Raw genomic sequence first — 26130 nt, forward strand, 5'->3', positions numbered from 1 at the left:
ATTCAAGACTGGAGATGTGACTCATTAAGTGACTGGTGAAATGACGCTCAACGATCGTAATCATGACCGGTAATTACCGTGCCCGGAGTCTGACTATGTGACAGATTCCATCCGGAATGGGTCAATGGCTGAGACACTCGCCTTAAAATTGATTCAGCACGTTTTGGCTCAGTGGGTTATGTTAATTCGTTGATGATTGCCATATCTGCTCATTAATTAACACATAAATGATATATTTCAGGAGCGTTATACCAAATAAGATTCAATGAAATGGAACTCATTACGAAAATTCGTTTCGTTCCCTGAGGAGATATTTATAACAACTGATATGTTTTGAACAATTCATCTCTCGTAATCACTTTATTTACTTGAACAAGCTTCAATAACATTTATATCTGTACACGAATACAATATAAATTAAATTCTCTTTTCTGTGGCAAGTCGTTTCCTGTCAACTTCTGATTTTTTAGGTCGCTTGTAGATCTTGTTAATTACTCTTGATATTTTTTGGGCTCGTCGTGTTTTCACTTTTTTTGCTTGCTGCGCTGATACTGCTCGTATGCGTTCCCTGTGAAACAAAATCAATTCTAATTAATTAATTCTATGAGAGTCTTCAGCTACAAAAATAATTGAACATAATTGTAAATCTTTTAATTGTAAGAGCAGTGACCTAGATGATTTCTTACGGATGTTCTGTACATTGTTAGCATGGAAAAGTAAAGATTGTTATTTTGTTGGCATTGAAATGCTTTATTCTTATGAGAGATCGAATATCTAGGAGTTCACAAACCTCAGTTGATCGTCTGAACTTCATTATACCCAATCTGTCCAAGTATCTGATGCTTAGTGTTGTTCCACCTAAAAGATAATTTTGATAGAGGTAGGGAATTAAATGTCACGTTTCTATGACCGGGTTTTTTTAATTGACTTGTTTGAATGTTTGCTAAACGACAACTCACCTACTGTAACTGTATATCTTAATGGCGTAAATATTTTATACAGTGCGTAAACAAAAGCCCAATGTCCGGCATTTGAGTTCTTGATAATATTTATGTACTTCTCACTCAAGTTAAGATACTCCATAAGCTGTATGACATCAACGCCGCTGAAATTTTCATTTATGCATTAAGATACAGTGTTAATAACCATTTATCAATCATCGACTAGAAGTACTCGGATTACTTATACTCATTTACTTTTTATCACTCACATTTTTATTTACATGTGATTGAAAAATCCAAATGACTTTTGGGTTCACTTTTTGGAGACTTACTTTTTGGCAGCAACATAGAAAATTGACACCCATCCAATGGAAGTGACAATATGCACTGGAACAAGTATGTACCAGTAGTCCTTGGTCAGCTGCTTCATTTTTTGAAAAATCGACGTTTTCTTCGGTGCCTCTGGTTCGGGATTGCACTGGTCCTTCGGGACAGTGCTATAATACACTGAATAAATATTTTGACCACTGGATTCATGATTCCTGAGGTTTCTGAATGGTTGAAGAGTGTTGGAGATGAGGAAACTATGGTGAGAGAGCGGACTACTTGATTTGTTATCTGAAACAAAATTTACTTTCAGTAAATACCGAATTTTTAAATATTCTACTTAAGAAAAATATAAATGCTCATTAGGATCTGCAGTGAATAAATTGTTTCCGCAGCCAGACAATGTTTGTTGAAATATTGTCAATGATCTTTCGATCGAAATGGATCGACAGATTATTTTTGCATCTTTAATTTTTCAGTTTAAGGCCTAGTACATTGTTTGGTCACAAAATTTTCTTCCAATTGAAATTTATCGGCAATGCTCACCTACCACACACTCTATTGAGCCATCTCGTATCGTTGAACTGGCAGACGCATCGTATATTTCGCAAAGAGCTAGTTACCCCCAAATTGCGAAAAGATCTCAGGAAAATTCCTGCTTTATTAAAATTTCTATTTATAATGAATTCCATTTTGAATACATTAAGGGAGATCCGATGATTGGAGAGGTTGAAACGTGGTTTTATTATGCATCCATTGAAAGCCACACTTAGCTGGCCCTAACCCCAAATCATGGTGCCTGCTGAGTTTTTAATCATTCCATCAATCCAAACCAACCAAGTTGATAATTCTTTGATATCACATTCTCCAATGATTGCTCTATTGTTTTACCTTTTTTACTTCCAAAATTACACTGTGTTTATCACTGTATCCGCAGTAATGCGGTCACTCCGACCCACAAATCTGAGAACTTCTTTATCCACTGAGCTAAATAGAAGACTCAACTCCATATTGCCATATAGTGCGCGTTATATCCGTCAACCGAGCATCTGATCGTCCTTTGATATCATTAAAAATTAATTTTTATCGTTTTGGAGTGCATTTCGGAGCTAAAAATCTAGACAATGTGGTTTGAAATATTGCCTTCTGGTCTTATTGTTGGCATGTGCATTGCCATACCTCAATTTGCAGCCCCTTACCTGAATAAAGCAATTTTTGGAAACGTAAGTAAAGTTTTCTTGCGTAACCTGTATTCATATTGATTTTGTCGTCTCAAAAACTGTGTTGTCTACTAATATCCCAGTAACTACCAATATTTCCATTTCAACTACATTCAGTCATTTGTTCTAAGTTTTCGTCATTCGTATAAGTTCTTTTTAGCTCCTTTCGCTGTCATGTTGTCTTTTTTGACAAGTTTGTTCAGTCATTTTTGAAACGCAATTTTTTGATACGTGGACTGCCTAGTGCAGAAGTAGACTATTTGAAGTAATTGATTTATTTGTAATTTTTTATACATAAATTAATTTTGGGATGCTATCATTGTTTAGCCCTACAGGAGAAATCTTACTGAATTCTGGGATAGGCACCAGTTCACCAGAGACTGCAGAGTAAGTGGAGCTCCCTGGATTCTAAAGGTAACTAATTAACACTAAAATCCAATCAGTAGAATTAATCTTTGATTCCAAAGTACCTATCCATGTGTAATCAATGACTTGTTTCTAGGGCATCGAAGCAATTCCAGATGGCGAATAAGGCGTGAATACCTAGCGATAGAATTTAAATGTGAATAAAATAAATGTAGAATAAAGAAGTCTATTTGCAATGTAGCACATGTGAGTATTTTTTTTTTGTAGATGTGTTCAGACCTTAATGTAGATAGCTTGTACGAGATCTAGGCGATATCTTTACATCATTGATAACTCATCAATCATCATTCGTTCGATATGCCACCCGTAACTGAGAGATGAAATAAGTGATTAGAAGAAAACTTCTAATCACTTATTTCACTTCTAACAACTTATCTTGAGTAAAACTATGTGTCTTTTGGTTTCGAGTGACCAATGTCATGTCATAGAGAACAATTATTATAATTATCTTATTGTAGATTGGCTGTGAGGATGTCAGATGATCTTTACAATTAAAATGACGGGTTCCAAAATACAGAAGATACTAAGAACACCATTAGTCTCAAATATCAACATTTATTTTGAGAAGATACAGAAAAACATAAAAAAATTACTCTAAAGCGCTAGTGAAAAATCCGGGATTTGTAGACGAAAAACTGCAATATTCCTATTATTTAGCTCACACTAGGTCGCCTTATTGATGGCCTTGAGAAGAAGTGGCGAAAGGTAACTAGTTATCTGGTTATGATGCTCAGCAATAAAACTTGGTGCCTTTTCTGAGATCATTTGACTGGCGATCTTTGAGATGTTTTCATCGTGATAAAGTCCGGTGGCCTTGAACTGTTTCGAATATATTCAAATTATACTTTGAAGACATTAACAATGACATTAAAGTAACAACTGATGGCACTCACTTCGAGAGATCCCAGGGAGATGTTAAGTTTGACAGATTTGGCTTTCAGTTTGCGAAAAATACTGAAAGACACGACTGCGTGGACCTTTAAGTTTCTCGCTATTGCTCTGGAAGCGCGGAATACTCTCGTTAAATTCAATATTCTAATATTTGATTAAGAAAGCAATCTAGACTCACTGGAATTCACCATCTCCATAAATCTCAGTGTTCATTGCAACTCCTTTTACAGAGTATTTCCCTGTAGCATTGAGGGCTGGGAAAGTCAGCTGAACTGTTGCTTTCCGTGTGAAAATACTGACTTTGACGACGTCGACTTTGTAGGCAGAACATCCATGAACGCGGACGTTATTAAAAGATCCACTAATCCTGGTTTTTAAATTTCGAAGTTCATTATGTGCCCGTAATTATTATTGAGCCGGAATGAAAAATATTTTGCATGTATTTATGTTCATCCAAAAATTCCCAGTCATTTTAGGGATCAGTCGATCAATTACACAATGATTAAATAATACGTACTTGGCTACGTCCTGGTTGATCGCAAAATCGTGTGATGATTTATCGAATGGATCCATAATGGGGATTCCCTGGGAGGGACGGCCAGTCTTCAACGATTTCCTTAATTCCACCTCGAGGAAGTTCTTGAGTTGTGAACTAAAATCTCTGGCCGTAATTGTCTTTGCAGGTAAATCCCCTAAGTCAATTCATGTTGAATAAAATCAGTGAAAGGAATGTGGCAAGTAAGAGCAGTGAGTCTATCAAGAAAAGAGACTCACGTTCAACAGGAATATTCCTAGCCAATGCCTGCGCAGCAAAGGCCACGATGAGCAGTGCAATCCCAAAGTACTTCATGGTGATTGTGCTAAATTATAATTAAAGGTATATCATTACGTAAAATATTCTGATTGAATTGAGAAAAAATTTGCGGAAAAAATTTCACGGATTGAATTAGTCGCAAGAAAGGATTCAACTGGTTGTAGTGACCAAATAGCTGATAATTTTCACTTAGAACTGTGTTTATCTGTTCGGGATTAACCCATATCCCCACTATTTTCTAACTGGGTTAGTCGGAGACCTATAGAACCTTTACGACTACTACAAAAGGGCCCATCAAGCTATTATAAATGAACTTTGGGTCCGAACGCTGAATTAAAATATTTCTACAATCGTGGATTCATTATTCTAGGGTTCACTATCCCGGATTAATGCGGTAGGTGATCTAAATCTCAAACATCCAGGAGACAACATTAAATTTCTTGTTTTTAACATCGCGGTAATTTTTTTGGTGGTAACTATTTAGTTGCGGATATGTTGTCGTGACCAAATGAAAGTTCCAACCGTGAGCTCGCGAGTAAAGGAATAAGCACTGAATGTGAACTCACCTAGACCTGTCGTCTCCGAAAAGTCGAAGAAATTGATGAAGTGGGTTGAACTTACATAGCTTATATAGGAAGCAATCATCCGATTGAACTACATAAAATATAAAAAAATGGAATTCGATTGTAATCAATCGCCTGAGTGAGACGTCGTTCAAGTGGTCAGATAATAGAGATCAAGTGCGTAATTCCGTTTATTTCGATTGAGTGTTTCAATTTTCGTAAAAAAAATTAAACGAAGGGACATGTGCTGAGAGGACATCGATAAGATCACTTTATTAGACACCGCATTCATCACAGAGATGCGTGAGGGCGCGAATCACATATTCCATTCAAAATCATTATTTTTAGGTCCCCTTTGGATTTCTTTGCCTAGAAATTGACGGGCAATTTTGTTGAAAAAATCTCACATAAATTAATGTGATTGGCCATCGTTTGAATTCATTTATTCTTTTCAAATTTGATTCAAAAGATAGCACTGTCATGGCCGCGATTGCGGGTGTCATGGCGGACAGTGCTATTTAAAAAAGTGCGCGAGAATTAAAAATCGGCGAAATTAAATAAACCGGATTTTGTTTTAATTTGACGGGATGTGGGGGAGGAATAATAAAAAATCTCAGCAACTAGGCAGATAAAAAATTAATGTAAATATTTTTATGTACAAAAGTGTGTTAAGTACTAATGAACACAACCAAATCAGCCGAGAATTGTGTTGATATCATTGATAGTTTTTCCTTTGAGTAAGACATTGCCAATCTCAACGAGAACTGCCGAAACCTTAGTAGTTATCTCCTCGTGATAGTCCGCAATCAGTTGTGGAGCCATGTCCGAGATGATTTCACTGAGAAGAATACTGGTATTTTCATCGTCGAAAATTCCACTGGCATTGAGCTGGTAAATAAATATTTTGAATTAATTTTCAAACATATGAAGAACGTAATTAAAACCGTAAGGAATTTTCTAGCTCACCTGGAGACCTCCCAGGGAGATTTCAAGTTTCATTGAATTAATTTTCATTCCACCGAAGACATTTACAGACACTACTGTCTTTACCGAGAATTTTCTGATGTTTGCCCTGAAAAAAGAAGTCCCTAGATTTTAATTCCTTGTAATGGACTGAAAAGTAATGAAAAGCAAATAACTCTGATAATTTTTTAAAGAACACGTTAGTTTTTTTACGAGTTGATTAAAATGTGTGAAATTTTAATGGAATGTACCCCCCAACGTTTAGCCCAAATTATTTATTTTTTTTCCATCAATGTCCACTCACTGGAATTCTCCAGTTCCATAAATGTTAATCCCATCCATAACCACTCCTTTCATTGAATAGTTCCCACTGGCCTTGATCTCTGGGAATGTAAGGTCGACGGTTATTGTTGTTGGGTAGATGCGAACGTTGGCAGCATCTACCGTGTAACCAGCAAGGCCCTCAACATGTAGATCTTTGATGGATACACTGCCTCTGTAACCATTACAGAAAGGATTGAAAACCGTAAGTCAATTAGAAAATTTCCTCATCATTTAAAACACCACACACTTTGCCTTTTCTTCATTGAGTTCAAAACCCAATTCTGGCTTATCCAATGGATCCATAATGGGGAATCCCAAGGTAGCATTGCCCTCTTTCAAGAGTTTTCTGAGCTTCACATCCAGGAAAGTCTGTAACTGCGAGCCGTAGCTCCTTCTGGATCTCGAATCTACATCAAATGAACAAAATTTGACATTTTCAATCATGAGACATTTATATGCTTTACGAGAATAGTTAAACAACACTAATACGATTATTAGAAGTTCATCAATTGTTTGAGAATAACTATAAATGGCGTCTGATAATTTAACTATATTTACAAAATGTGTCTATATTTTTTAATTATTAGTCCTCAACTTTTCCAGCCTCTGTACTTGATACCTACTAAGAAGGAAGAAGGAACCAAATGGTCCAGGTCAAGAGGTTTCTCCACTCATGTGAATATGACACATCAAATACTACTGAACAAAACTTACGTCCTTCAGAAATATGCTCGCCCAACACCTGAACAGCAGCGGCCGCAATCAGAAGCGCAATTCCCAGGTACTTCATATTGATTCTTCAACAATCCAATCTGCAATTTAATTAAATATATCCCCCATGCAGGAAATATTATCACATACAACGATGATACCTCACTCATGGAAAGTTTGCAGAGGAAAAAATAAGTTAAATGCCGTAAGCAGGGACTTCATGGAGAAAAAAAAAGAGAAACATCAAATGAAAGAGCCAAGTAATGGTGAAATTAGATGTTAGTGCTGTTCAACTTCTCATTGAGAGTAAACCAGGCGACAAGAGCGAGCTTATGACCAGTACGATTGTGATCGTCCATCTGAAGTTTGTCTACTTTGGTGAGTGATCTTATCTTTTTACTATCAATATTTCGATGACCAGCTTTAAAATAAGACCGTTCCGATAATTTAATTGACTAATGTGGAGCACGTTGATTGAGTTTGCTTTTTGGTTGTTGAATATAAATATTTGTGGTAATAAGTATACTCCCTTGCAACTTTCGCTTAGATATTACATCAGAGTAATGCTACAATCACTTGGAAATCTCCTAAACTAATTATCCAATTCAAGTTCTCTTCAACAAAAAAAATATAATACATTATTTCTAATCAACATTGGAAAACGTGAATAATTATGGATTAGAGTGTTAGGAAAAAGCCCACTAAAACTATGCTAAAAATAAAATGAGCACGAAAAATAGTCCAATTGCCTGAGTCATTGCAATCGTAGTGGCCAAGTGGATAAGTTGCTCGTTACGTTGAGCACGCAACGATACTAAAACATCGCCATTATGCATAACAAACTCGACGTCCTTATTTTTCCGCATTATCTTCAGTATTTTCCGGACTTTCACTGTCGTAAATGCTACGAGTCTTACCGTAAAAAAACTGAAGAAAATTTATCGGGAAAATCGCGGTCAATTTTACTGTCCAAAACGTTATCGTGACGCGAAATGTAGTTAAAATTACTTTGCGTGAAGAGAATCTCACGATTTTGCCAGGAAAAAAATATCTCTTGTGGGAGTGGAGATTACGATTAGATATAACGAGAAAAAGGACTTGAACCAGTTCAAGTCCTTTGATAGTTTACCTTAATGGCAAATTTGACACGGATTGCTCAGTGATTTTTGGGAAATCATTTACGTATATTGGGGTTTATCAGCAATTATTGACACATTCCTGAGATTAAGAAGACGAGGAAAAGACTGAAATTCACAATCAACCTTTACCCCCTTCCCCTAAAATATTCTCGATCTTAAAAAAATAAATAGATTATCCAGGAATAGACGTGTTTGCCTGGTCGGTATTGAAAGTTTCCTCACGAATTTCTCTTCATACAGTCCACTCACGATAATAAAAAAAATTTTAACGTGGACTCACCTAAGCTTCAGGACTCCCAAAAACTGATGGTCTTTAACGAAGTGTATCGATCTCACTTGACTTATATGTAGAGCCATGGTCCCAATATCAATGAAACTTATCATCTGTTTCCTCCTTATCACCACAAGAATTGAACGACACGAACCAAAAAATACTCTGGTATTCGATTGTAATCAATCATTGCCATAACCCGTAATTAATCTGTTAAAAAAATCTCCCGATATCACTCGAGTAGAAGTAATCACATCGCGAGGATTTGTGCAAACATCTGGGTGAAAGACATGCACAAGTTCTCGAGTACTAATGATTCTCGAGTCCTCAAAGTAGTGTAAGTGCTATTGAAAACTGTAACACCCACTCGACAGTCGCAAACTTGAGGATCACCAACGAAACCAGGATGAAGAAACTCTGATTGGAGTGGTTTAGGCTCTCTCTACTCGTGATATTTTACCCAAACTCACTCGAATCATTTTCCCACCCTCGATTCCTTACCCACTTGTACTTGAAGAACCCGGGGGTATTTTACCTCGGCCTCTTCGATGCCCCCCCCCCCCTCGTCAAAACCTCGGGCATTAATCCTACTCGGGCACAATGACATATATCACACCACGTGTTTTCCTTCCATCATTCTTGGAAATATGAGGAGGGAAAAGAAAGAAATCACTGAATTAATCATCTTGCAAGCTGGGCTTGAAATACGTGACTGGAAAAAAAATCGTAATTAACGAAATATACGGAGGCAAACAAAGTCAATGGACACTGTACACTCTAAAAATGAATTATGTCTGGTCAGAAACTACTTTTGAAAAGTATGAACAGAACAATTTCATCTCAGTGACTTTCTTACTTATGAGAAGTCAGAAAATTACTCTGACAAAGTTTTTTATCCAGTTTTATCAAAACTTTTGAGAAATATAAATGGTCCTTTTTCGAGACTTTAAAAATAATATCAGTAGCGAAAAAAATTATCTCAAGTATATTTCATTTTCCAGAAATTAAAAAGCAGTTGAAGACAATGCGCTTATCTCATCGAATCTCGCGAAGCAACCGCCGAGCGTCAGCAACCGGCCCAAGCTCGGCTCAATCTCGGCGGACCCAGCTATGGAAAACAATCATGAATCATAATTCATCCAATGGTTGAGCCAGTCTTCCGCCGATTGTGGAGTGAAACTTCTCCTACGGGCTATCCCTGAGAATCATCACATCCTTCCTCTACAATGCCAGCCACCGGCCACCCCTAATCTGGTAAGTTTCCAAATTAAAAATAATTATCGCCGAGTTTTTGAAAAACTGTTTTTCCCCCGTGAACTTGGTGCAGATGTTCTTTCCACGACTCCGCGTCTCGCGTACGTTTATCCACTAATGACGATGGGTGCAGAATACGAAAATCCAGCGAAATCCCGAAACGAGAGGATCGAATGAGCCGGCAGGGGTTCCAGGGGAATTATAGACAGACGTCATATATATTTTATTTATATGTATACAGTATTGCGAGCGCCGGTGAGGAGAACAAGACAGGGGTTGCAGGAGAATAAGCGGAGCAGAAGCGTGGTAGCATGGCTGGGGAGGGGGTCAGACGGGTTGGTTAGACAAGGACGTAACGAAAGCTCTGGGAGGGGAGGGGTTGCGCCCAGACTCCCGACTGGCGAAGAGATGTTGATGCGGTGTGGAGCAGGAGGCCATACGGCCGCTGTACAAAGAGAGGAAAAGGGAGGAATGGACGACGTAAACCGAACAGTGGAAGGGAGGGATGGAGCATAGAGGGAGATTGAGCGAGCAAGATATATATATATATATATATAGCCACACAGTATGATAGAGGGAAAGAGAAGCAGGTTCACCCTTACTCTGTTGGGTTGGTTTCGTGTAGCTCCGACTCGCTGGCCTCAGTGCGGCCTGAACCGTTTGCCGGCCTACAACGTGCGTGTTGTATCACTCGCTGTGTTCTCTTATTGTCTCATTATTTCATCCTCTTGTCCCCACTGATCCAAAGATATTGTCATCAAATTGGTACAAGTACTGCTCAACCCATCCAACGATTAATTAGCGAAGGGGAGGGTGATTGGGGGTGTGTATAGTCATTAGTTGATGATAATTGGTTGTCGTATTTGAATTTCATTGGGGGATAGATAGTGATTGGTTAATCCGTCCGTTCACTGAGCAGAAGAAAGCCTGAACAGGACTGAGTAAACTAAAAAGGACAGCAAGATTTAATTGTCAAACGGTGAGCACATGTCCAGAAATATCATATTTCCTGCTGATTGTATTACAATTACCTATGATTGTGATGTTGTGGGCTTAGGGTGGAGCGGGAATCAATGTAACAGTGGTGCTATTGAGAGCAGCATTCACTTGTCCCGGTGTCAGGTGGTGAATACCATTCGCGGATGTGTGGATTTATTTCTTTGGTATTAGCTCAGTGGGGTGGGGAGGGAGGAGAGTTAATCAATCCACTATTGTCGGATGATATTCAACAGGAGGATGAATAATTTATGATATTCATTACTTTCCCTGAGGTTTCTATTGACTCGTTCAATTTATGATCACACAATAGGAACATTGTGGAGGAATACGTTGGATACGGGCTTTGAAATGTTGCGAAGCAATCTGTCAAATGTATTTCGTAAAGTAAGTTAATTAATTTGGGAAATAAGAGTTATTGGCGTTGGATGAAAGGGAAACTTAGCTCAATTGAAGTAGGAAAGTTCTACAGTCGATCGTTCGAGTTTGTAGTCGGGTACAAGGGGTGGGTGAGATGAGAAAAATGAATTGTTGAATTGGCCACTTCTGGACGGGAATTCCACTTAAAGTTTACCAAAAGTTTTTGTCACGTACGAATAATTGCCACTCAAATAACCCCTCTAGAAGCGGTGGAGGCACGCAAACCGTGAAGACCAACGGGAGGGGATAATAAAATGATAGTTCACGTAGTGGGGGGAGAGGTTGGAGTCCGGGATAGAGGGGGAGGTGGGTAGGAGTCATGTACTCGAGTTTAGAGCTGTTACGGAATTTGCTAGACAGGAAGTCCGAGACTTGCACACACATATCAGCCCGACTGACCCATAGAAACTCGTTAACTCCTCATCTTCACCCGCTTCCATTTTCCCCTCTCCCATTTCAGTTTTCAAAGGTACATAGATATGGACTGTTGGGCAATGTTGAATGTGTGGGGGCTGTTTCAGCGGACGCATGCCGATATAGGTAACGAGAAGTGAGACTTCCGATAACGGTCAACGAGATCATCTCGCCTCGCATTCATTACTGGGATGAATAGAGAAAAAAAAATATCATGTTTCAATCCAAGGTTCTATCATTGATAAGCCGACTTAAAGTAATTACAATTATTGATTACGGCCCAATGAACAAATAAAAAAATCGGTTGACCTCAAAATCATTTTCACTTCCTTGACGAATTGATTTAACCGCAGATTGTTATTTTTCAATTATTAACGAGGCGATTGAAATAAATTTTAAGTGTATTTTGAATGATTGGCATTCATTGGTGAATCGAAGTGACGTCGGAGAATCTATATTTGTATGGCGTGGTATAGGTCGGTGGTCCTCAAATTTTGGAAAATCCAAAAAATCACTCGGGGAGAGTAGAAAAATTGAAAGAAAATGATGAAATGCTGGAGGGAAGGATAAAGAAAGAAAACAGTCAGGCAAACCGCCAAAAATATCCTGTGACCTTTCCATTCCCCTCCCCATCCACCCCCCCCCTCTCACTCTAACTCACTCGTTTTTGCGACGCGTCCGATGAGGTCTGACGAAGAAGGCGACGGTCGATTTGTCCGAATTTCATTACAGCTTCTTGTCTCATCCAATTCGCACGGATACCTCACCTGAATCCACAGTAGGTTTATTCTTCAATCTTTTTCGCATGTCATTACGGATAATTGCAATCGGGCTCTCACTAACCTGTCATCAATCATTAACAGTTAGTCCCCAACCCTCCTACCCCACCTTTCATCCCGTCGCCAGGAGCGGTGGTGAGGAGGGAGTGAAGAAAAATTGCGTGACAGTATAATTAATTACCCGGAAGTAATTTTAGTGTAAAACACGTGCGATTAGAATCCGTAGAGCGATAAAAAAGGAAAGTGTGAATTGGGTGAGAAAGGAGAGACAAAAATGTTGAAAAATCGAAAGAATTAGGGGGTGACTTAGGTGTAATGCAAGCTGAGCACGCGGTCTTCATTACAATCCCGCTTGAATAAATCGATTGTGAATTGTAAACCAGAGACTGAACGCCGATGAAATTCCCTCCCTCGCACCAGGTGCTATCAATCTCCAACCTACCTTTTCATCTCGATATCGGTAAAAAGGATGATGAAGGGAAGATGAAGATGAAAACGGAAAGGGGAAAAAAGATGAGTTGAAGAAGGCGCGACGACTCCTCGAGGATGTCCATCGTCCCGAAAGCTTTTACGCTTTCATCGTTTCCTCCTCCTCTGTTCTTTTCTCTTGTTGGTGTGCGCACCCCGACCGCTCTCTCGTGGGGGTCAATCGATACGAGGCTTTCGAGAACTCTCTCTCTCTCTCTCGCTCTAGCTCTAGCTCTCGCTCTAGCTCTAACTTTCTCTCTCTCTCTCTCTCTCTCTCTCTCTCTCTCTCTCTCTCTCTCTCTCTCTCATTCCATTCGCTCACTCACATTCACTTCTCTTCTCCAATGATGGAGTTTGATGTTCGTTAGTTCCGTTCAAGAAACGAAAAAAAGTGATTGTGAGAGATGAGGACGGGAGCAACGAGAGGATATGATTGAATTTGACGGATTGCACTGACGTCTCCGAATCAGATTTCCACGCGTCACAGGCATTCAACGATGAAAAAAAGAATATATAAAACATTCCGGAGTCGTTTGAAATTATTTCGTGTTGAAAATGAGCGGAAGTCGTTGAGGCGATTTGATTTTTATCAAACCAGGTTAATCTACGGCCGGGCGATTCGGGACGTGGAACAATTGCGTATTCCTCTGTACCGAGTTCACCTCTTCTCCCGCCACCCACCCAGCCAATGCCACCACCAACTCATCGCAATCGCTTTGTGTACATGCACACCCACTCTCTCTGCATAATGTGTCAGCAACAGTAGGCAAGTTTACCTCCTCAACTGGTGTTTTAGAGAGCATCACACAACCCCCAAAGATCCAAATGCAGTGTGTGCATTAACGTTTTACACGTGATATGCAAACGTTCGTTTGTGTGTATGGGCTAGGGTCAATCGTTGCTAGTCCCTGTGCCGCACTGCAGGCCTGAATAGCTGAATGATACCAAACTGATTCCCAAGCTATATAGACTCAAGCCTCCCCCTCCCTCTCCCTCTACCACCCCCTATTTACCTTTCATCTCTCTCGCATTGGTTTTTATTTATTCTTTCATCATCAGCCAACCTCTTCACCTGACTCTATTTTCATCTCCTTTGCCCTCCTCATCTCAACGAATTCCCTGGAGTTACCTGGGGATAAATACGAGGTGGATGAGAGATCAACTTCTCGGACCCTCCCACTTCAAAATGTTGAGAAGCAGCATTTTCAAAAAAACTTGTACATAACCCGAGCATTTAAACCAGATACACATAGAACAGGTCTCGTGCACACACAAGTTTTCATCAGTTGGGTGGATTTTATATACGTCGAAAAGTCAGTGGGGAAATGGGTCTCGGTGTCTGGCTCGGTACCACTGCCCTAGAGGGCCGCTACCACCACCCCCTATTTCACCTTCTCCACAAGTTGGTTTTTTTTTTTCCCCACGTTAACTCACCCCCACCTCATCACCACTCTTCGCCTCCTTCGTCTTCCCAACCGCACACAGGCTTTCGAGGTGAACTGGTGCAATGTCGGAAATGACTTTGACTCCATTCAGATACCCACCCCATTTATTTCCCCAACCACTCCATTCCCTCCTCCCCCCCCGTCATCTCCCCCTCTTGATTTATCACGCTCGGCGTATCGCAAAACAAATGTACGCAATGCGCTTCCTCCGCTTCTTCTTCTTCGCTCTTATCGTTTTTTATTTGGGAACAAAAACGAGACGTTGGCGAGTGATAAGAAGAGGGTGAGAGTGCAGTGGGAGGGGTGTAGGATGGGGGATGAAAAGAATGGGCATGAAAATTTGAGGTTAATCGTACTGCAGATACATTGCGGCTTTGAGGTTCCTCTTAACCCCTCCGCCACGTATTCCACCCCCTACGACCCCCCCCCCACCCCACCCCCTGGATCGTTTGACGGTACGTGGCCGCAAATTTGTCGGTACTTTGTCCCTATTATCGTTTTCAACTGCCCCTCTCCTCTCCCCCCACGCCGCAAGGTAATTCCGTGTGAAACTGCGGTTCGCGGCAAAAGGGTTGTCGGGTGGAGGGGGCGGGATGCAGGGGGTGAGAAGTGTGTATGAAGCGATATGAGAGAGCTCTCGTTATCGACAACGACCTATCCATCGGTTTGATGCACTACTGGACATTATCAGTAGTGGAAAGGGGGATTATTCGTTGAATTTTATCGAGTGATTTTCAAGTTATTTCATTCCATTCAGTTGAATGTTCAATCGTGTGATTAAACGATTGAAGTGCTATGATTTTTCAAAAGAATGTACTTCACATTTTAATATTTTTTTATTGCATCCTCGCGTTTGACATTTGCCGGGTGAAATGTCAATTTCAAGCACATGTCGATATCAAATCACTTTGTTGTGCATTTGTTGTGCAATTTTATTCTGCCTGTTATCCCTGTTTTCATTCGTTCTGGATTCATTCCTGCGTGACCTCGATAAAATGTTTTTTTAAGGGTTGAGTAGAAATTGTCGACACGGAATCACCAGGTTATCTAATCTCTGACACAGTTTTAACTATCATTTTTTTTTCGGATAGTAATGTAAATAACAATAACGGAGAGAAGAGGGAAAAACACACGCCACAAGTTTTATATGCAAGTCATATATATTTCACAATATGCTCCAGTTCTACTGCGACGAAAATTCGACCTTGACCGATCGAGATACCCCCCCGGAGAGAGAGAGGGTGGACAGGGGGTGGGAGAATGTACGGGGAGTACACCCTATCATAATTTTCACGATATCGTTCACGTGATGTGCTATTGCAATCCTCCCTCTCGCTCTTTGCAATCGGGGAGAAATTTTCGACGGTTAATTATTACCCGACCTCGGATCATTTATCATTTTTCGGTATAAAAAACTATCAAATGCGGCCCTCCCCCCTCACTAGTACACGTTCGGAAACTCTTATCTCCAGCCCTCCGGAAACTGCAGCTACAGCTGTCACAATTGGAGAAAGAAAAATATCAAAGAAATGAAAAGAGCGGAGGGGGAAGAAAAATAAATTTTCATTATTTATATACATATATTTTTTTTTTGGCAATTGTAGCGACTTGACGTTTGATGTTTGGCTGGGTTTTGTTGTCACGGGTCGAGGGTGTACGCTTGTGAAGCGAGAGGATTGGAGTGAGTGAAAGCGGAAAGGGTACTTTGACGAGAGGCGGAAGAGGGTTGGGGTGAGATGGGTGCTCGAGAGGGTACTGGAGGGTTAGAGTGAGAGCGCCGAACATGGGGCAGAGGGGGGGAGGGGAAGAAGTGAGAACCAAGGGAATATGTATCGTTGGTATATCAGCGAGGGTTATGGATGGCTCGTGGGCACGCTAACCCAGTGACACCTCTAGGTCACCCGTTACACCCAACTCGAGGGTGCAAAGATGGGGAAAGGAGGAGGGGAAGGGGATACTCTTCTCGTATGGGCCGCTATCGCATGTTCGCGTGATTCCCGCTTATATCCATCCATCTGCCCTGAGACACCCCTCACAACCCCTCAGAGCTCACCCTCTCACAACTGCCTTCGCTCTGCATACTTTTTGAATTGCCATCTTTCCGCTTGGCAAACAGTGGGAAAGAAAATTGACGAAGAGAAGAAATTATCGGAGCGAGATTATTCGGGTTTTATCGGGTATTAGGAGGGGTGGGGGCTGTGGGGGATCATAAGGACGGTGATCGAATTTATAAAATCCTGCTTCCTGGCATTTTTATTTATATACCGTAAGAACCGTCAAAACATTAGTCCAACAATTATATTCAATTGAAATATAAGGTGCGGACGATACCAGCTGCCTGTGCAACTCCAGCTACATCAGCTGGTTGAAAAATAGAATAGATTATAATATAAATCAATAGCCTCAAATGTGCAGTTGTCATGAATTTTTGGACGTTTATTTCATTCCCTTATTTGTATTCTCTGTTTTCAGAGGTCACAAAGTGGATAGAAAATTGAGGATAGGGAGAAGGACACGATGACTGGTGAAACGGTGATGTAGCTGTCGCTGAAGGAGGGTCACAGCCGGTCTACAACCATCCTACTCCTTTACTTTCCGCAAGTGGCATCCCACCCTCCTCCTCCCTCAGCCTTCCCCACTCACATCCCCTTTTTCTCACCCATCCAGCGTGTTGGGTCTTGAGTGCCGGCGAGTTCGGCCACTGTCTTGAAAAACAGAGAGGCGTCCAGACGTCGTCATTGACGTGAGGCGGGTATAACATACATAAATAAGTAGTTCGTGTCAGAATTTGATCAGACACGGTCGAGGGGAAATGGGTTATGAGAGGGACATTGTGATGTGTCCAGAGAATGGGAACATTCCAATGTAATATTATTTGATATTTTTCAAACTTTTCACTCTGCAGGCGCGAAGGGGAGTGGAGAGGAGTGGCGCGAGTACGATGGCGATGACGAGAGGTCGTAGCGCCCTCCTGAACGTGGAAACACTGGTGGTCCTGACTGTTGTTGTTGCGACAACCCTAGATTTTGGCGCCAGGGCATCACCATCCCACAGAAGTAGACATCATGCTGACCTATCCCACGAGGAGATGAATCAACAGAGTTCACTGAGCCAACAACAGCACCAGCCCCAGCAGCAGCAACAGTCGAAGCGAATACCCCATGTGATGGAGGAGCCACTGCCCCGTGCAGAGGCGCAGAGTAGTCCAGACGATCCTCTAGTGGTGCAAACGAGGAAAGGACGTGTACGAGGCATGACATTGACAGCACCAAGTGGCAAGAAAGTCGATGCCTTTTACAGCATACCCTATGCCCAAAAGCCCATTGGACGTCTCAGATTTCGGCATCCTCGGTCTGTTGACAAATGGGATGGGATTTTAAATGCCACCAAATTACCAAATAGTTGTGTGCAAATATATGACGAGGTGTTTGGTGATTTCTCTGGTGCAACCATGTGGAATCCCAACACTGAACTCAGCGAGGACTGTCTATACGTGAATGTCGTGGTGCCTCATCCCAGGCCGAGCAATGCGGCTGTCATGGTGTGGATATTTGGCGGTAAGTCATTTTCTCCTTTTTCCAGTAAATCAGTCACTGATGTCAACAGATATCCGTTAATATTCATCTTCTGATGTAATCGATAACCAGATTTTCCGGTGACCACAAGCAGACTTAGGCGACTCTTGCAATTATGAATATAATCGGTAAACCACCGAGGGATTAATTCTGCACTGTGCTTTATTGTAGAAGCTTATTTGAATTAAATCGCGGGTTTTGCGACATTGTCACAAACTCGTTAAACGCGCTCGTAAACTGTAGAATGAATTTGGTAGCGCTCAAGAATCAAATTTGCTTATGGTTAGCAAACAAGGGATGCAATCAACATGAAGAGAAATATTCATTGTAAATGACGGAATTAGCAACTTATTTTGCAACAGGGAATCGTTTTAATTATCTGATTTTCATTTTGATCGCGTGAATATTCATCTCCATTTAACGGAGATCCTTTTTTTATGTTGCAAATGATTTTACATTATGAGCGGGCAGCCATTATGCATTAACTTCAGGTGGATTTTACTCTGGTTCGGCTACCCTTGATGTTTACGACGCCAAGACAATCGTCTCCGAGGAGAACATCATACTCGTATCCATGCAATACAGGGTAGCGAGTCTCGGTTTCCTCTATTTCGGCACAGCAGACGTACCTGGCAATGCTGGACTATTTGACCAGACAATGGCGCTACAGTGGATCCGAGACAATATAGCAGCATTCGGGGGCAACCCCGAGAATATAACGCTTTTCGGTGAAAGTGCCGGAGCGGTTTCTGTATCCATGCATCTACTTTCTCCGTTATCTAGGTAACCTAGCATTCATCATTATTATTTTCACACTTCTAGTCGTTTATTTTGAAAGCCATTTAGCTCTTGTTGAGGATCCAATTGGTTTTATTGATTGAGCTCTTTGGAGAGTCATCGGAATCGTTTGGGTAGTGCCTCATCAATTGCCCACGATCAATAAATGACAGAATTCATTTTCAAGAACTCTTTCGAATTTCCACTGATTCGGTGGTTTACGCCTGTTCTCAAATGATTAATTCATTTTGATGCATGAGAATCGAAAATTTAAAATATTTATAGATTTTGGGATCTCTTGATCAATTTCTTGATTCTATAAATCGTCATAAGGGGTAAAATAGTATATTACGCAACAAGTGCGGTAATATTTTCTGACTAGTATGAGGACCAGTGGACGAGTTTGTTAATCACGCGAACTGGAAAATTATATCGCACGTGTTTCGTACAGAATTTTTCGTCACGACGTGCGTAAAGGGCGAATAATGCATATGCTAGTGTGGAGAAGATTACTCCGTCCGTTTATTAGTCGTGGACTAATTCAATATAATTGTAAAAATTTTCAGAAACTTATTCAATCAAGCGATAATGCAGTCTGGTTCGCCAACAGCACCCTGGGCGATAATATCACGTGAAGAGTCAATAGTACGTGGACTGCGACTAGCTGAGGCAGTGGAGTGTCCGCACGATCGGAATGATCTTCAGAAAGTGATTGATTGTTTGATGGAAAAAGATCCCCGGGAACTCGTGAAAAATGAGTGGGGTACACTCGGCATATGTGAATTTCCATTTGTCCCAGTTATTGATGGTGCTTTTCTCGATGAGACACCAGCACAATCGCTGGCAACATCATCATTCAAAAAAGCCAATATCCTCATGGGCTCAAACTCTGACGAAGGCTTTTATTTCATTATTTATTATTTGACAGAACTATTTCCCATTGATGGAGCTGATGATGTTAAAGTGTCGCGTGAAGAATTCGTCAAAGCTGTGGCTGAATTAAATCCGTATGTGAATCAATTTGGAAGACACGCGATAACTTATGAGTACACTAATTGGTTACATCCCGATGATCCGGACGCTAATCGTGATGCGTTGGATAAAATCGTTGGTGATTATCAGTTTACGTGTAACGTTAATGAATTTGCTGGTCGTTATGCTGAGACTGGTAATACAGTTTATATGTATTACTATAAGCACAGATCAGTGCATAATCCATGGCCGAGGTGGACTGGTGTTATGCATGCCGACGAAATAAGTTATATATTTGGTGAACCACTGGATTCCAGTAAAAAGTACACCAAGGAGGAGGTACATTTGTCCAAGAGGATGATGCGTTATTGGGCCAATTTCGCCAAGACTGGGTAAGAAAATATTTAATAACTCTCTTCAATATCAGTAGTGAAGTCGTAAAGAGAGGTAAGCAGATGGTATTTTGCACATCATAAGTTGTCAGGGAATATCTTTGCACTTTGCTGGACAAAAAATATTTTAAGGAAAATTTCACTGTCTTATTTTCATTCTTATCTAGTTAACCACTTATTGAGCGTCTGATATTTTTCCAATACTTAGTTCTCCTACACCAGCCAGCATTCTTCGGGAACTTGTTGATTCAGCTATGAAATCGTGAAAAATATGTGGCGCCTTTCTATTTATTTACTATAACTTTTTCTCAATATTCTGTTGCTCTGAACTGTTAAGAAGATATTCGGGTGATATTCCAAAGTATCAATCTCAAATAGATGTTCGCAGCAAGGGAGGAAAGGCTCAAATTATTTGGCAGACATAATGAAAATGGTTGGCTCAATTGACAGAGAATGTCCAACAGCCGGAAAGAACATTTGCCAGGATAATAATTCATAAACTTTTTTTACCCTCATGTGTTCAGAGATCCGAATATGGGAGACGACGGCTCGTGGACAGAAGCCTTCTGGCCCCCTCACACATTCAAGGATAAAGAGTATCTCACACTTGACACAAACACGTCGGACATCGGCAATGGCATCCGAACGCGCCAGTGTGCATTCTGGAAGAAATATCTACCCCAACTACTCGCTGCAACCTGTAAGTATCCTCCCATCGTTATTTTTCCATCCACCAAGTCGCCCCTCGAACAACACAATCCCCTTATAAATCTAACAACCTTAAAGATTCACGAGAAATCGAGTTATCAGATCAAGGACGAGGAAATCGTGAATTATGAATTTTCTCCACGGGAGAATTGAATTACTGATTCAACAATGCGGTTGCAGCCCTATTTCGATTCACTCACTTGTGAAATACCGAGAAAATGGGAATCCAAATGTCTCCGGTGGAATCTTCAATACCTAATGGACTAAAAATAACTTCATCCCCGCGATGTTAGAAAAGAATTGACATTTCATGGACAGTTTAGTAGTAAATGTAAGTAGTGCGGTAAGACATTTAATTCAGGGTAAAAAAATAAACAAAGGACGAAGAAAATCATGACTTTATCAATATGAGACATATTCCGTTTGAAATTATTAGCAACGCAGCGCGTTCAGTTCAAGATAACCAATCACCAAAACACTCCGTAAACTTCCGCCTTTTCCAGGAAACGACAAAGCTCACCCTTTATTTTTCAATCCAACATTTCTTCTATTCTCTTTTACTGGAATAATCAAATAGACCTTTTTGATTTCCACAGATTTTCAAAGAGCGTGCCTTAGATTTGCGTTAATATTTGAACCGCTCAGTCCCACTACGTTCCCATGAACCAAAAAAACCTCCCCCAGCATTTCATCAAACTCGATATTTTCCTAGCGAAAGAAAACAAGGGGGAAAGATGAGAAATTAATTAAGAAAAATTACCAGCCGAGGATCACAGAATACGGCGAAGAAGACTGATGTAGGGCAAGGGAGATGGGGAGAATTGAGAGGTGGACGGAAAAGGGGTGGGGACTGGCCGGTGGTGGATCGATGCCACCGCACCGTCGAGCGTAGGTCTCGCGCACCCAAACCACCCCTCCGCCCCTCTCGCTCGCAGTCTCACTCTCCGGTTGCTCTTCATCCCTCTCTTTGCTGCACTCTTTGGCTCTCCCTCTCTCTCTCCTCCTCGTTCTCTGTATCCACCGCCGTTGACATCGTCCAGCGTTAACGTTCCATGTCCTGGAGTCTTCTTTCGGCCACCCCCTTCCACCTCATCAAAATGTACACTGGAGATATCCGAGTCTGGACTCGAAGACCGGGTCAAATTGATGCGCCACGCGTGTCTCCGCATCATATATATAACGAGTGTACGTTTTGCCGCGCTCTACGGGGCATCGAGAGGGGCGGGAGGGGGTACCTTTAACTGCTCTCACCCACCCCTACCTACTTTATGGCGTTTCATATCCGGGCAACTGATCTAAATTTTGCCGGCAGGCAACCTTCGCCCCGATTTCAAAGCCGACTGAAATTTACATTCGCTATGTTTGAGGATTTCAGTGCGATAAAAAGGCCTCGTTTATGGGTTAGATTGCGGGTAACCATCGAATTTACAGGGGTTGGTGAAGAATTAGGAGGGTTAATCAGAAGAAAGAGAGTTGTTGGACATTTTTTTCCGGGCTTGAGATTGATCCGGCGGCGGGAGGGACTGGGGAATTGATGGGGTTATTTCTGATTTTAAATAGGGATGGTTTATCTGGCTTCCGATGGAGTCATACTGTTTCCGAGCTATCGAGTGGAACTGGCTTTTGTTGAATTTTTTTTATTGAATTGACGTTTCAGATTTAGAATGAGAAATTCTTAATTGTTAGTCTCGATTTTATAAATCAGAGGGCTAGACCCCGGCCTCTCGAATTTAAACGCAACGTTCATAAAATGAATTCTTTATTTTTCTCTGCTGAGAAATATTTTTAATGGAAATCTACCAATTATTCCAACTCATCAGTTGAATAATTTAATTGCAGGTAAACACGAAGAATTTATTCCCCGATATCCGGCACTTCATCAAGCTCGACATTAATTTCACAATTTTGTTTTCTCATTTCAGCCAAACTGGAGATGTCCTCAAAGGAAACATGCGGCAGTGGCAGCCACAGTCTTCATCACACCCTGATAATCACTCTGGCATTAATCAGTATCTTAATAAACACGGGAGTACCCAGCAGCATGTTGTCATCATCAAGGAGCATCCTCGTCTAGTCAACGAGCAACAACACATAAGTATCTTCCCTTTCACTCAACTCACTTCCAACTATTAATTTACCAAGTGTTTTACTCCATTCGTTCAATGGAAATTGCGTATTCGGGGGAGCTGGCAGGGTCTAGCCCTCCCAGGACGTCAGGTTTTTATTTGTCTTGCATTATGTTGGGGAGGGCCTTTTATCACGAAAATTATTTTACTAACAAACAAAAATATATAGTACGATATAAAACAACGGCAGACATATCAGGCTGGCGCGCGCGCTCCAGGGTTTTACCGGGGATAATCGAGCGACGATGGTTGAACGTTGCCCGAGGGAATCGCTTCCTCGAGCCGCCTCGCGGGAAGAACGACGAGGCCCTTGGGGACATCAAGGGAATTTTCTAACCACTCCTTTCCCCTTTTACTTGTTCTCTTTTCTACGGACATTCACATCTCAAATATTTCGCAGTGGGAAAATTAAAGGGGGGAATGGAACAGTGGATGAAAAAATAGAGAGACAAAGTCATTTGGTCGATTTACCTGAAGTACTGTTTAAACTGCTCCATTTATTCTCGTGGAAATCCAAAGGAATAAGATTTATCCTTAAGAATTTTTGCTGATTTTTTTTTAACGGAGGAAGAAAAAATTCGCTAGAAATTTCAATCGGAGTTGTATTGAACTTTCTATGGTAATTTTTTTCTTATCAAACTTCAGTTATTATTACTGCAGGTATATATGCACACACTGGTACATATCTGCCTGCCAGATGATGGATAAAGCCGCAGTTAATAAAAATATTTGAGAATAAAATTTCCGATACTACCCTACCATCTCAATGAAGTACCGGAGTAATTCATTCAACCGAAGTTAATGAATCCCAGTCAAATAAAATTGATCGCTCTCAGTTGTAAAAACAGCTCAAAAATTGATTAATCATAGATTCATAACGCTACAGAGACTGTCCCACTTGGCAATTCTCGATTCCAAAGTTTGTTTTTAGTATTGAAATATCTTTTTCTGCTGTCGTCGCACGATTCTCCGCGTAATCCCACTTCTCCGTACTGTCGAAATTGGGACAAAACCGTATTACCCAGTGTTAAAACGAGTTGAAATTAAAGTTGGTAGATGAGAAAAAATTCATCTCCGAGGAATTTGCGTATCACGAAATCCCGACCAAATCAAATTCTGAGTTTTTCATCAAATCAGGAGAAGTGACGAAGGTAAAAAAAATACGAGTGGAATAAAAATAGAGGAGAGAATTCTTTTTTTTTACCTCTCTTCCACTGTCATCAGTTAATTCGTTTTTGCGCTCGGGTTGAAGCGGTTCTTTCTCTCGGTTTTTTCTTCCTGCAATCGTTCGAGCGTCAGACAAAAAAAAAATATGTAAAAAGTACTCTAGCATAAGTGAGAAAAGGAGCGAACGAGAGATGTGTTAGAGCGAGTTGAAGAAACCGCACGTGTATGCATCCACCCTGCGGCTAGACGAGACAACCGCGTAGTACCAAAGCACTATAAAGAAATACTAAAAAAAAAAATAAAAATAGCAAAAGGAAAAAATGAGAGAAATATAACAAAGGGTGCATGAGACAAAAAACTAAAATTGAAGAAAAAGGGGGAATATTCTAGTGTAAAAGTGCGAGAGAATGATTCAAAGAGTGAAATGGGGAATAATTAGCTGATGAATAAGAGAGCATACTTGAGTAATAATGAATAACAGGAGAAAATATGATGAATTAAGAATTAACTAAATAAATTTCATTACTAAAACGAGAGCCTACTAGTAAGCTTTATACTATTTATATATAAAAGAAAAACCAAACAAATTGATCATTAATGGGTACATAGAGTGATACAAAAGAACAATTTAAATAAATTAAATATATAATATCAATGATGATAATGGTAATTGTAATGATAAACAACGATAATAATGATATGAACGGTAATCAAGAGTTTAAGAAAAAAAAATAAATTCATGCTTATGAAAAATCGATTATTTCTTATAATAAATGATGACAAAGATTATATATATATATAACGAAAACTATAAACTTAGTTGCCTGTCATGTTCGTTTTACACTAAAACCAAATGATTACCACCAAAAATCGTCATTGTTACTTCTATATTTCTCGAATCGATGATAATTAAATGAAAAAACATTGATGTTTGAATCACTACTAGAAAGTATCCGATTTTTCGGGCCTAAAAAATGCGACTAAAGTATAACATATGAGAAAATGAAAGTGTGAGTGATAAATAAATGTTTCTAGACGCCAAATTTATATAAATTTAAATAAAAACATGACTATTTCAACGCACTTACTAACATTAATAAAATCGTGACAGTTCGCGCTGCCTTAAATTATCAAACAAAACCTGAGAGAATATTTATTACCCAAGATTAAAAATCCAATTAAAAATAACAAGAACATAACGAGAAATAGCTGACCCAACTTTTGGATAATTCATGTCATCGTGTGACACTCGCACCTTTGTGCATAATTCAACAGAATTAATGAATGAATAAACATATCTTGTCCATTCAGTATTGTCGTTGCAACTATTGTTATGATTATCATTGTCCCATAAATTGAACAATCTCATAATCGCGCACGCCGAGAAAACATACTTTCCAGCGATGAATTATTTATTTTTGAAAATTACGTATAATTTATTACAATTCGTAAAGCGCATCTTTTGTTTCTCAATTTCATCATAAATTTCTCAAACCAAATTTCACACCTTGAATTAAATTGTTCTCCAATCAGTTTCACCCAAAAAACCCATCAATTTTATTATTTTCCGGACAATATATCTCTGCAAAAAAAAATTAATAAAAGGCCGCAGGTATCATTTCATCACGCGTTGAATCCACCAGGAAATAAAAATAAATAAATAAATGAATAGAACGTGAGACACCAGAGGAGGATAGCCCGAGAATGTACAGCAATCCGTGTCTTTATCCACACCCCGTTGACCCCATAAAAGTTGATTGGTTGACCCGCGCGTATTCTCTGTACATATACCTGTATAATACTCACCCTGCTCCACCCCCTCGGAGAGCCACAAGGCGTTGCAAGAGAGACCATTTTCTCCACCAACGGAATTGGATATATACGAGAAATAATGAGGAGAGAAAAATTGTAAGAGAGGAAAATAGCAATATATATATGTATATATATATTATATATATATATGTATATGTATAGAGAGAGAGAAATATAAAATGGATATACCACGTATATAAAAGAAGGGGCGTATAAGGAGAATAAAAGAATTTCT

The 26130-nt window shown here is 40.1% G+C and overlaps 5 protein-coding genes across 10 annotated transcripts; 2 read left to right on the plus strand and 3 right to left on the minus strand.

The window, feature by feature from the left end:
- Nucleotides 1-329: 329 nt before the first annotated feature.
- On the minus strand, nucleotides 330-2306 carry LOC135163728 (protein FAM210A). 2 transcript variants are annotated; one of them, XM_064123456.1, is made up of 7 exons: nucleotides 2160-2306; nucleotides 1819-2070; nucleotides 1274-1559; nucleotides 960-1105; nucleotides 791-858; nucleotides 671-693; nucleotides 330-568 (listed from the first exon to the last, which is right to left on the minus strand). In XM_064123456.1, exons 2-7 carry the CDS (start codon nucleotides 1958-1960, stop codon nucleotides 418-420), a joined length of 816 nt encoding a protein of 271 aa, XP_063979526.1. In that variant the 5' UTR covers nucleotides 1961-2070; nucleotides 2160-2306; the 3' UTR covers nucleotides 330-417. The 2 variants fall into 2 exon arrangements, with proteins under 2 accessions (XP_063979526.1, XP_063979527.1); XM_064123457.1 differs by lacking the exon at nucleotides 671-693 and having other exon boundaries at nucleotides 2160-2303.
- Nucleotides 2307-2349: 43 nt separating this feature from the next.
- Nucleotides 2350-3094, plus strand: Nd-mwfe (NADH dehydrogenase (ubiquinone) MWFE subunit). The gene is made up of 3 exons (XM_064123480.1): nucleotides 2350-2491; nucleotides 2816-2902; nucleotides 2991-3094. Exons 1-3 carry the CDS (start codon nucleotides 2393-2395, stop codon nucleotides 3018-3020), a joined length of 216 nt encoding a protein of 71 aa, XP_063979550.1. The 5' UTR covers nucleotides 2350-2392; the 3' UTR covers nucleotides 3021-3094.
- Nucleotides 3095-3449: 355 nt separating this feature from the next.
- Nucleotides 3450-5664, minus strand: LOC135163965 (uncharacterized). Its single transcript, XM_064123871.1, has 8 exons — nucleotides 5659-5664; nucleotides 5503-5551; nucleotides 5186-5273; nucleotides 4580-4665; nucleotides 4323-4497; nucleotides 3984-4172; nucleotides 3808-3913; nucleotides 3450-3733 (listed from the first exon to the last, which is right to left on the minus strand). The coding sequence occupies exons 1-8, from the start codon at nucleotides 5662-5664 to the stop codon at nucleotides 3578-3580; spliced, it is 855 nt and encodes a 284-aa protein (XP_063979941.1). The 3' UTR covers nucleotides 3450-3577.
- Nucleotides 5665-5803: 139 nt separating this feature from the next.
- Nucleotides 5804-8676, minus strand: LOC135163966 (uncharacterized). The gene is made up of 6 exons (XM_064123872.1): nucleotides 8600-8676; nucleotides 7184-7266; nucleotides 6717-6876; nucleotides 6450-6641; nucleotides 6149-6254; nucleotides 5804-6070 (listed from the first exon to the last, which is right to left on the minus strand). The coding sequence occupies exons 1-6, from the start codon at nucleotides 8674-8676 to the stop codon at nucleotides 5876-5878; spliced, it is 813 nt and encodes a 270-aa protein (XP_063979942.1). The 3' UTR covers nucleotides 5804-5875.
- On the plus strand, nucleotides 7412-24388 carry LOC135163711 (acetylcholinesterase-like). Of its 5 annotated transcripts, none has more exons than XM_064123424.1 (8): nucleotides 7412-7558; nucleotides 9592-9844; nucleotides 16839-17114; nucleotides 17272-17923; nucleotides 18433-18724; nucleotides 19285-20082; nucleotides 20607-20782; nucleotides 22713-24388. In XM_064123424.1, exons 4-8 carry the CDS (start codon nucleotides 17308-17310, stop codon nucleotides 22862-22864), a joined length of 2034 nt encoding a protein of 677 aa, XP_063979494.1. In that variant the 5' UTR covers nucleotides 7412-7558; nucleotides 9592-9844; nucleotides 16839-17114; nucleotides 17272-17307; the 3' UTR covers nucleotides 22865-24388. The 5 variants fall into 5 exon arrangements, with proteins under 5 accessions (XP_063979494.1, XP_063979493.1, XP_063979495.1 ...); XM_064123423.1 differs by lacking the exon at nucleotides 7412-7558 and adding an exon at nucleotides 8006-9408; XM_064123425.1 differs by lacking the exon at nucleotides 7412-7558 and adding an exon at nucleotides 8006-8927.
- Nucleotides 24389-26130: the final 1742 nt, after the last annotated feature.

The sequence above is a fragment of the Diachasmimorpha longicaudata genome, chromosome 6 (genome assembly GCF_034640455.1).
Source record: "Diachasmimorpha longicaudata isolate KC_UGA_2023 chromosome 6, iyDiaLong2, whole genome shotgun sequence".
NCBI classification, from domain to species: Eukaryota; Metazoa; Arthropoda; class Insecta; order Hymenoptera; family Braconidae; genus Diachasmimorpha; species Diachasmimorpha longicaudata.